Source organism: Macaca mulatta, chromosome 15 (genome assembly GCF_049350105.2).
Source record: "Macaca mulatta isolate MMU2019108-1 chromosome 15, T2T-MMU8v2.0, whole genome shotgun sequence".
Classification (NCBI taxonomy): domain Eukaryota; kingdom Metazoa; phylum Chordata; class Mammalia; order Primates; family Cercopithecidae; genus Macaca; species Macaca mulatta.
In genome coordinates, this window is record NC_133420.1 from 44,858,933 (window position 1) to 44,870,619 (window position 11,687).

At 46.2% G+C, this 11,687-nt stretch overlaps 1 protein-coding gene across 4 annotated transcripts in view; it reads right to left on the reverse strand.

Moving 5' to 3' along the window:
* Window positions 1-2,755, reverse strand: part of RGS3 (regulator of G protein signaling 3) — a 133,548-nt gene extending 130,793 nt beyond the window's left edge. For 2 of the 4 annotated variants that reach the window (XM_015117029.3, XM_015117035.3), the window contains exon 1: window positions 874-1,157. In XM_015117029.3, coding sequence (XP_014972515.2) covers window positions 874-952 — 79 coding nt within the window. In that variant the 5' untranslated portion in view covers window positions 953-1,157. Of the gene's footprint in view, window positions 1-873; window positions 1,158-2,574 lie in introns of those variants that run through there. The other 2 variants (XM_077968301.1, XM_028834959.2) reach the window with 2 other exon arrangements.
* Window positions 2,756-11,687: the final 8,932 nt, after the last annotated feature.

Genomic DNA, 11,687 nt, shown 5'->3' on the forward strand with positions numbered 1-11,687 from the left:
GTTCAAACAAAAATGCGCTGGATGGGTCATCTCTTGAAGGTTTAAGCTCAGCTACCAACTCTGCCACTGGCTCATGGAAGACTTCTTAGTTTCAAGTCTTCACAGAGGAAAAATAACCCTTCTCCACAGGGAGTTGCAGGACCAGTGAGGAAATGAAGGGCTATCCTCTAGGGTAGGGTTGCTACCTTTACTATGGCTATCAGGAAGGACAGGTTTGTCCAGGCCTTTGGGCAGCTGCCGCCCAGCTGTTATTTGGGGAAACTCAGTCTGCTACCTAGGGGCTTGGGAGTGAGGCCTGCTGTTCATTTCTTTCCACCTCAAACCCTGAGGCAGCCCTGGGACCCTCCTAAGGGATTGTTCTGTCTTGGAGGAGAGAATTCTCCCATCTCTACTGTGGCTCAGATACCCAACAAAGTCAGATTGCAGCCTCCAAGGTGAGCCTGCAAGGCAGCAGAGCCAAAGGATCCAGCACCTGTCCGCTCCCTGAGCCAAAGGAAAGTGGGTGAATGAGATCTCCTGTTGCTATAACAAGACCTTGATTTAACCTGAGCTGCTTGCTAATGAGAAACTCAGTGGTGACAACCTGGGTCTCTGAAAGATTAACTAGAGTGTGATTATTCCAGCCAAGTGAGGCAGAACCAACTGCAGTTGGCACCCATGGTCGGACAGCAGGTGGTGTCCAGCAGCTTGCTTGGACTGAGCCTGTGCCCTGAGCCCCTCCTGGGCAGTCACAGGAGAAAGGGGCCAGAGAAGGTGACCCCAGATAGAAAGAGCACCTGCTCCCAGCCTCGCCTGTCACCACGAGGGGCTGCATTTCCGGGCGCTGGGAACAGGGTGAGGCAGCCCCTGCCGCCGGCCCCAGCGGGCACTTACCAAAGGTGGTGAGGTAGAAGGACAAGTCCGGGTGGGCACGCCGGCTCCCGAGGGAGACGCGGTGCAGGGAGCGCTCCATGGCGTCCCACTGCGACTCGGACAGGAGTGCCTGAAACCCAAGGCGGCTGTGTTGCTCCCCAGTAACCGAGGCAGCAGGCTCACCGCCCCCTGCGCCGGAGTCTCCAGCGCGGGAGGAGCGCGAGCGGGAGGCAGGGCTGCCCCGCGCGTTGGAACGGCCCGGGCGCGCCCGGCCCTGATTGGCCCGCGCGGGTTTGAATGGGGAGAGTTCCACCTGCCAGAGCAGCGCAGGGCCGGGGTGGGAGAGGCGGCGCCGCGGACCCGCGCTGAGCAGAGAGGGCAGCCACCCCAGGAGCTGGCAGGACCGTGCGGCCACCCCGGGGCTCCCGGCCCCAGCACCGCGCTCCCAGTTTGAAGGGCCAGTCCCACGAGAAGCCCCAGTCCGGGGTGCCCACTCTACTCTGGGCAGGCTTGGCCTCCTGGTCCAGCTCTCCTAGACCAGCAATTAGTCGGGTTTATAACCTGCTTTGAAGCTCACACCTATAATCATTAGATCCAAGCAAAGGCAAAGGAGCACCCGATGGTCCAGGGCAATGAGGTTTGGAGAAGTGTTCTCTGTGCTTGGACAAGTTGCCCCCCACCAGGCTGCATCCTCTTCCCAAACCCTGCGTCCTGGATCACTCTCTTGAGCCTCCTCTTGAACAAGTGCTGCCTGACACAGGTCCAGATGGGAGCAGCTTGCTCCAACCAACCTGATGGCCCCCCATCCCACAGCCTGATGCCACCGGACAGCAGGACAGGCCTACAGCCTCTGAGAAAGAGGAAGGCACAGGAAACAGAGGGGATGGGTGAATCCCCCAGCCTGCTGCAGTAAGGCAGAGTTGGAAGGTCAACCCCTGTGCTGCTTTGTCGGCAAACATTTACAGGACACCTCCGGATAGCAGTTTCACACCAAGACATCTGCTCTGCAAATCTCTGACTGTTGCCACTGTGGGAAGGAAAGCTGTTAGTCTCGTAAATCTAAAAATGGGAAGTGTTGGTATTTGTCCCTGTTCCCCAGACTTCATCGCCAAGTGGATATTTGTGGTTCAGTGATCCACTCAAAAACAAGATGGGGAGATGCAAGAGAGAAAGTGGAGAGAAGAGTTATGTGTTGAGTACCAGATGCCAGAGGCTGAGCTGGGCAATTTACACATATCATCTCAGTTAATCTTCACAGTATGTCTAATAAGTATTAGCCCCAATTTACCAGGAAGAAATCTGAACCTCAGGCAGAGAAGACAGGTGACATGCCCAAGGTTTGTAGAGCTAGGAATAGGCACAGCTGAAATTTGAACCCAGGCCTGTCTGCCCTAAACACCATTGTCCTATTCTTCCTTGGCCTCCACATCTGCCCCATGGCCAACAGCAGGTGCAGAGAGCAAACGCCACAGGGTCAGGTGGCCACCAGTGAGGAACAGAAACTGGAGAAGGAGCCCTGAATCAGCAAACTGGTGATAAGTCACATAAATGCCATAGGATTGTTTGAATCCTGGCACTTCGTGAAGTCCTACCCTGCTCTTTACTGTACCCCCCACCCCGCTCTCCCCCTCCAACCCCAGTTACACACACACACAGTGAACACTGCCTTTAACAAGAGCAGGTCCACTCTCCTAGCCTCAAGCCAATGACAGATGGACTTACCTGCACCCTGGACTTGGGCATGCCTGATCCTCTTCCTGGCTGGAGAAGTTTGAGTTCACTCATCTCTTCTGGGTAGAGTGATATCAGGGCTCAGTCACTCCATCCAACCAGGGAATATGGGCAACCTCAGGCTCAAGCTACAGGATGTAGACAGGACACTGAGCACAGAGACGTGGCAGACCTGCAGGAGCAAGATGGGAGCATGAGTTTGGCCTGAAGATGCCCCATGCAAGGGGTATTTACTCCCAGGAGGAACTAGAAAGCATGGTGTTCAGGAAACAGAGCAAAGCAAGGCCCACAGGGAAAGGAAAGGTGATGTGCCCAAGATGACAGTCACTTCTTCACAACTTTGCCAGGGACCACTGTAGAGCCTCCTCCCAAAGGGGAGACTACATTGGACTCGGGAGGCTGTGAGCAACCTGCAGGTGCAACACTCAGGAGGGTGAGATCCAGAAAGAGAACTGGGCAGAGGTGGGCTGTCTGAATGTGACCTAGGAGAGAAAAGACCGAGGCCCATACTGGGCACTTACACCTGGTAATGGGAACAAAGATCCCACTGCTTTGTAGGTCCCCTCCTGATTCCTGCCCCACTCAGCAGCTAACCTATTCAGTTGGAAGACTGCAAGGCCAGCCTGATCCTGAGCTGGCCCCTCTGGTGATATCACCTTCACCACCACCAGTAAGGCTCCTTTACTTAGTAGCATGCTGGAAGCTTCCTTTTCCTAAAAGGACAGGTCGATTACCCTTTCCTCAAGAGATGGAGGAGAGAGGTGAGTGGGAGTTTGGGCAGGGCACTTCAGGAGATACTGGTGCTATTAACCCACACTGCTGTCCACAAGCAACATCCAGAAAAGCTCATGGTCATGGCCCTGCTTTCCCCAAGAAGGCAGGAGAGTTTGACCAAGCCTGGCTTTCTCACATGTTCTGAGCATTCTAGCACCCCCTGGGGCTCTTCCACCTCACACATGTCCACACACGCTCCACACATACATCATCATACCACACACATTATAACAATAATACACTCTGTGCACATAAATACACATACCTTAACATATCCCATGTACACACACAGTCACATCATATGCACATATACACATACATAAACACACTACATACAAACCTCACATGCATATACAAACACACCCCACACATTATATATGCATCCTATGCATATATATAAGCACACACATCACACAGACGCATGCACACAAAACACATACACTACATATATACCATATTCATATACACAGATTGATTTGAAGCACTTAATAAAGTATCAAGCAATGATTTTAGGCTTCTTTTTTTTTTTTTTTTGAGATGCAGTCTCGCTTTGTTGCCCAGGCTGGAGTGCAGTGGCACGATCTCGGCTCACTGCAAGCTCCACCTCCCAGGCTCACGCCATTCTCCTGCCTCAACCTCCCAAGTAGCTGGGACTACAGGTGCCTGCCACCACGCCCAGCTAATTTTTTGTATTTTTAGTAGAGACAGGGTTTCTCTGTGTCAGCCAGGATGATCTCGATCTCCTGTAATCCCAACACTTTGGGAGGCCAAGGCGGGCGGATTTTAGGCATTTTTTTAAAGACTGACTATATCTGGAAGAATAAGGAATACTTGAGTTTTGAAAGGAAGGGACTAAATGGATTTATTTGGGTGCATTTTCATAATAACTCTCAAAGAATCTTAGTAACTTTAAGATATCATCTAGCCCAATAATAACCAAGAAAACTTAGAAAAATAATAATAAAGGGAACTTGGACTACCAGATGTTAAATGGTGTTAAATAATATAAAACTAGAAAATAAAACTAGAAAGAAAAGACAGATCAATGGAATAGAGTAGAAAGTTCAAGGGGATAATTTATTTATTTATTTATTTTTATTTATTTTTTTTTTTGAGACGGAGTCTCGCTCTGTCGCCCAGGCTGGAGTGCAGTGGCCAGATCTCAGCTCACTGCAAGCTCCGCCTCCCGGGTTCACGCCATTCTCCGGCCTCAGCCTCCGGAGTAGCTGGGACTACAGGCGCCCGCCACCTCGCCCGGCTAGTTTTTTGTATTTCTTAATAGAGACGGGGTTTCACCGTGTTAGCCAGGATGGTTTCGATCTCCTGACCTCGTGATCCGCCCGTCTCGGCCTCCCAAAGTGCTGGGATTACAGGCTTGAGCCACCGCGCCCGGCCCAAGGGGATAATTTATTTAGAAAATAATAAAGATTTAAAGTGTTTTAACTAAAAATTCATTTTAAAAAGTCAGAAGAGGAATAAGCTAATTCAGAAGAAAAAAAAATTTTTTTTGAGATAGTGTCTCGCTCTGTCACCTAGGCTGGAGTGCAGTGGCGCAATCTCGGCTCACTGCAAGCTCCACCTCCCAGGTTCATGCCATTCTCCTGCCTCAGCCTCCCGAGTAGCTGGGACTACAGGCACCCGCTAACACGTCCCGCTAATTTTTTGTATTTTTAGTAGAGATGGGGTTTCACCTGTTAGCCAGGATGGTCTCGATCTTCTGACCTTGTGATTCGCCCGTCTTGGCCTCCCAAAGTGCTGGGAATACAGGTGTGAGCCACTGAGCCCGGCCAGAAGAAAATTTGAAAAGGAAATAAAGTTAAAGAGGTAGCAGTGAGCTGAGATCGCGCCAGTGCACTCCAGCTTGGGTGACAAGAGTGAAACTCCATCTCAAAAAAAAAAAAAAGAATTTAAAATGTTTATAAAATATATGGCAAATATGTACAAAGAAATCTTATAAGTCAAGTAGAAAAAGACAGATGTACCAAAGAACATGAATAAGCATTGTACAAGAAAGGAAACACAATTGATTAATGCATAAAAAGAAAACTACAAATAAACAGCTTTAGGAAAGAGAAAGAAAGCCAAGATACAAAGATATTTTAAATTATAAGAGAAAAGCATTGCAAACTGGTTGTATAAATTTGCAAATTTTACAATTAGTAATATGCAAAATTTGAACCATCTTTGCATTTCTGAGATCAATGCCAACTTGATCATGCATATACTGTGGGATTTGGTTTGCTAATATTTTATTAGTATTTTTACATCTATAGTTATCAGTCAAATTGGTCTATGTTGGGATTTCTACCTTTGACCTTTTGTCTATAGTTTCCTGTTTCTAACCTTATTTGGTTTTTGTCTTTGTCTAGTTTCCTACCTAGCGCTGACAACCCTTCATTTTTTTCCTAGGTTCTGAAATAGCCAAAATTGCATTGGCATCATCTGTTTCTTGAAGGTCTTATAGAATTTGCCTCGAAAACTACCTGGGTTTTCTAGTAACCAAGGAAATAAAAAAGAAAAAAAATCTGGTCACATCATTTGCTTTCAGAAAGTTCAAGCATTTGTATGTATATACGAAGCAACAAAGATGCAGAGTTGTTAACTGAATCAGGTTGCTAAGCTAGTAAATAAACAGTGGGGAAACAAAAAGCCAGCTCCCAGCAAGAGAACCATTATAGAATACCATCTCTCCCAGCAGTCCTCCTGCTCAGAGTGGTGAGGCGGCAGTCTAGCAGGACTGAGACTTCTGTGGCTACTGACACATTAAAGTTCAATTCAACAAGTGTTTGCTAAGCACCTATGGAGCTGAGCCTTGTAACTGGGCACTGGGGACACGTATAGCAGTGAACAAGATGGAGTTTATAGTCAAGTGGGAGATTGGGTGAGCATTACAATAGAGGAAACACAGCAACCTCCGGAAGCACAGAATAACATTTCACTTAATCTGGGGAGCTAGGCAGACCAAGATGATAAAGGAGATCGGGGAAGACTGTCCAAAGAAAGTCACCTGCAGGATGAGTTAGCCAAGTATAGGAGAGGAAGGAAGGGTTACAGGCAGAAAGAACAAAACATTTAAAGGCCAGAAAGTGAGAGGGGATGTACGTTTGAGGAACTGAACAATGGGAAATGTGGTAGGGAACTTAGAATGTGAGGGAATCAGTAATATGCAAAAAGGCAAACAGGGCCAAATCATACAGGGCCTCAGCCAGGCGTGATGACTCATGCCCGTAATCCCAGCACTTTGGGAGGTTGAGGCGGGTGGATCACCTGAGTTCAGGAGTTCGAGACCAGCCTGGCCAACATGGTGAAACCCCATCTCTACTAAAAATACAAAATTAGCCAGTGTGGTGGTGCATGCCTGCAATCCCAGCTAATCGGGAGGCTGAGGCAGGAGAATGGCTTGAATCCAGGAGAAGGAGGTTGCAGTGAGCCGAGGTCGCCACATTGCACTCCAGCCTGGAAGACAAAAGTGCAACTCTGTCTCAAAAAAAAAAAAAAAAAAATCATACTGGGCTTCATATTTTATTATAAGGAGCCTGGGCTTTATTTTAAGAGCATACAGGCCAGGCGCGGTGGCTCAAGCCTGTAATCCCAGCACTTTGGGAGGCCGAGACGGGTGGATCACGAGGTCAGGAGATCGAGACCATCCTGGCGAACACAGTGAAACCCCGTCTCTACTAAAAATACAAAAAAACTAGCCGGGCGAGGTGGTGGGCGCCTGTAGTCCCAGCTACTTGGGAGGCTGAGGCAGGAGAATGGCGGGAACCCGGGAGGCAGAGCTTGCAGTGAGCTGAGATCCAGCCACTGCACTCCAGCCTGGGCGACAGAGCGAGACTCCGTCTCAAAAAAAAAAAAAAAAAAAAAAAAAGAGCATACAGCAGTTGTCAAAGATTTTAAGCAAGATCTCAACAGCCTTTAATTCACATTTTAGAAAGATTGCTCTGGCTAGAATATGAAAAAAAAAAATGAATTGGTTAGGGGTGGGGGCATTTGCATGACATGAGGGTTGGAAGCAAAAATTGCTCTTAGAAGTCTTTTCTAGTCATCCAGGTAAAAGATGACAATGACCAAACTAGTGAAATGGCAGTAGGGATGGAAAGAGATAGAATCAATAGGCCATGGTGATTGAGTAGAAGATGGAATGCAAGGAATTCTGGCTTGAGAAATTGTTTAGAAGTGCCCTTTACAGAGATGAAGAACATGGGAGGCAGGGCTGAACTGAGGGAAGAATGGATGAGTTCAACTGTGAGCCTGCTAAGGTTGAGTGACCCACGTGCTGCCCAAGTGAAGATGTCAAGTGAAGAGTTGAACACGATGGACTGAAGCTCAGCAAAAAATACTTAGGCTAGAAATATAGATTTAGGAATTCCCTGTGAGGCCATAGGCATGCATAAGACAGCCCACAGGGAATGTTTAATGTGAGAAAGCTCAAGACAGAACCAAGAATCATACCAACTGAAAAAACAGGCAGAGGAAGAAAGGCCAGAAAGGGGAAGGAAAAGTCAAGGGATGTATTAAGAAGGAAATAACAGTCAACAGTGTCAAATATTGTTAAGAGGTCCAGTAGGTTAATAACTGAGAAGTGTCCATTAGATTTAGCAACAAGACAGTCCCTGCTGACCTTTCATCCCGAAATAAAATGCTGGGGGGCAACGACTTCACATGAATGAAAAGGTACCACATTTACTCTAAAAGGAAAAACACCCTGGGCTCAAAGCCAGACCATATTCTTGGGGCGGGTTTTTTTTCATGTCCTAAATTTAACCAGCTGGAATGCTTTATTAAGTGGTATTTTATTCACCCTTGAAATGAAGGATTTGCCTTTTAAAAGTGTCTCTGCAAGTCATCTTCAAGGTAGAACAACATAGTATCTTTGGGTTAATTGTTCTCTACAGGAACAGATGCTGGTTGCTGTAAATATCACTGAGGAACTTTAATTTGCCCCAGATGTAAAAGCCTCTAGTGACCTAAATACACAAACAGGGACTGAAGAGAACCAAGTAAAAGATTCAAGATTTCAAGTGTAAGCTGAGAGATACTGCTTCAAAGTGGAAAAGACCAAACCTTCACCACCAAAGGAATGTGAACTAGTAAGTTAAGTCCAAAGATAAAAGCTAAAGACTTGATAAGAGCCAGAAAAGCAGAGTGCCCCGTCTCTGCTAGAATGACTCAGCGCCCTTGCAGTTAGGCTGGAAGCCCTTTCAGCCTCTTCAAGAGCTGCTTTTCCTGGCCTGATAATGAGAACTTGGCCTGGCATAATCCTACATTCCAGAGGCCCTCAGTTTTTCAAAATTAAAAAACAATATAGACTTCTGCTTCTAGCCAAGATGGAATAACAGGAACTGGATTTTCCCTTCACCTGAAACAACTAAAAGACTGGACAAAATACATGAAACAATGGTTTTTAAGATATCGTACATGAGGCAACGAAGGACAGTGATCCCTGAGAAATAGAAAACAGACAAGCTGCGCCCTGTGATCAGCCCAGCTTATTCCCAGGACAGACTTTCCAAGAGGGAGAGGGAACTCAGGCCAACTCCAAATCCCTGAACTGAGAAGTTCAGGAGGCCAAGGCAGCTAGAGTTCCAAGGCAGAGTACCAGAGGGGAGGCAGTCACACAAAGAGAGAGCCCCAGAGGTCTCCAGAGGGTCCCCACTCACATCTTCAGCTAAGTGCTTACGAGCTCAGGAGTTTGAGGAAAGTATCCCAAGGCTGGGGAAAGAACCACCAAAGAATTACAGGGAACAATTTTTAAAGCTCACACAGGGCCAGGAATAGTTCTTAAGCTCATCAACCGAGTGGGAAGACCTTCTAATTCCTTAGAAGGTGTTAGATAGAATACTCAGAAAGGTCTTGCCTCAGCTGTGGAGAATAATCAGCCCTAGATTAAATGCTGCACTTGTCCATCTAAAAAAACAAACAAACAAACAAACGAAAAAAACTTAAAATCAAGACCCAAAAGGATCAAACTGTTTTTGATTTTGTTTTTGTTTTTGTTTTTTTGAGACTGTCTCACTCCGTCGCCCAGACTGGAGTGCAGTAGCATGATCTCAGCTCACTGCAACCTCCACCTGCCAGGTTCAAGCGATTCTTATGCCTCAGCCTCCCAAGTAGCTGGGATTACAGGCATATGCCACCACATCTGGCTAAGTTTTATATTTTTAGTAGAGATGGGGTTTCACCATGTTAGCCACGTTGGTCTCAAACTCCTGACCTCAAGTGATCCACCCACCTCAGCCTCCCAAAGTGCTGGGATTACAGGCATGCACCGCACCCAGCCAGGATCAAACTGTTTCTAAGTAACTTATCTGCATCCCAGAACAAGCTCAAGAATACTTGTAAGAATATAAAAATATCTAGAACCCAAAAAGGTAAAATTTGTAACATCTGGTATCTAATAAAAAGTGAACAGATATGGCAAAGAGCAGAAAAAATATGACCCATAATAAAGAGAAAATCAATAGACACCAACTCAGAAATGACATGTTAAGTAGGCCAGGTGTGGTGGCTCACACCTGTAATCCTAGCACATTGAGAGGCTGAGGCAGAAGGATGGCTTGAGGCCAGGAATCTGAGACTAGCCTGAGCAACTTAGACCACATCTCTACAAAAACTTTTAAAATTAGCTGGGCATGATGGCACATGCCTGTGGTCCTAGCTACATGAGAGGATGGCTTGAACTCAGGAGTTCAAGGTTGCAGTGAGCTATAATCACAGCCTGGGTGACAGAGCAAGACCCTGTTTAAAAATAAAAATAAAAAAAGAATATGTTAAGTAAAGACATGGAAGATATATATATTTATTATATTTTATAATCATTATATAATGAGTATATTATATATATTATATTATAATAAATATATTTATATATGTAAATTTATATATATATAAAAGACCCAACTGAACAACTAGAGATGAAAAATATAATGCCTGAGATAAAAAACACAAAAGGTGAGATTAATAGTGGGTTAGACACTGCACAAAAAGAGATCAGTGAACTCAAAGACACAGCAGTAGAAACCACCCAAAATTAAACACAAAGAAGACCAAAATAAATGAATAAATGGATCATCAGTGAGCTGTGGGACAACTTTAAGCAGCCTAATAGATACCTATTATTAACTGGAATAGATATGTATAATAACTGGAATCCCAGAAGAAAGTAGGGGACAGAAAATACATTTAAAGAAATAGTGGGCCAGGCGCGGTGGCTCACACCTGTAATCCCAGCACTTTGGGAGGTTGAGGCAGGTGGAACACGAAGTCAGCAGATCGAGACCATCCTGGCTAACACAGTGAAACCCCATCTCTACTAAAAATACAAAAAAATTAGCCAGGCGAGGTGGTGGGTGCCTGTAGTCCCAGCTACTCGGGAGGCTGAGGCAGGAGAATGGCGTGAGCCCAGGAGGCGGAGCTTGCAGTGAGCCGAGATCACACCACTGCACTCCAGCCTGGGTGACAAAGTGAGACTCCGTCTCAAAAAAAAAAAAAAAAATAGTGGTTGGGCTTTTTCCAAGTTTGATGAAAACTATAAACCCCAAAAATCCAAAGTCAATGAACTCTAAGCAGAAGAAACATGAAGAAACCTAAAAGTACATCATTATCAAATTGCTTAAAACTAGCGAAAAAGATAAAATCTTAAAAGCAGCCAGAAAAAAAAAAAAAACTACACATTACACGCAGAGGAGCAAAAATAAGAATGACATCAGACTTCTCATCAGAAACTATGTGCCAGAAGACAGGGAAGCAATATCTTTAATGTATTGAAAGAAAAAAACAGGCTGAGTGCAGTGGCTCATGCCTATAAACCCAGCACGTTGGGAGGCCGAGGTGAGTGCATGGTTTGAGGATGACTTGAGGCCAGCCTGGGTATATAAATAATAGCAAGACCCATCTCTACAAAAAAAATTTAAAAAGTAACCAGATATGGTGGGGCATGCCTGTAGTCCTAGCTGCTTGGGAGGCTGAGGTGGGAGGATTGATTGAGCCCAGGAATTTGAGGCTGCAGTGAGCTATGATCACACTATTGCACTCCAGCGTGGGCAAGAGAGGAAGAAGAAGGAGAAGGAGGAGGAGGTGGAGAAGGAGGAGAAGGAGGAGAAGGAGGAGAAGGAGGAGGAGAAGGAGGAGAAGGAGGAGGAGAAGAAGAAGGAGGAGGAGAAGGAGGAGGAGGAGGAGAAGGAGGAGAAGGAGGAGGAGGAGGAGGAGAAGAAGGAGGAGGAGGAGAAGGAGGAGGAGGAGGAGGAGGAGAGGAGGAGGAGAGGAGGAGGAGGAGGAGGAGGAGAAGAAGAAGAAGAAGAAGAAGAAGAAGAAGAAGAAGAAGAAGAAGA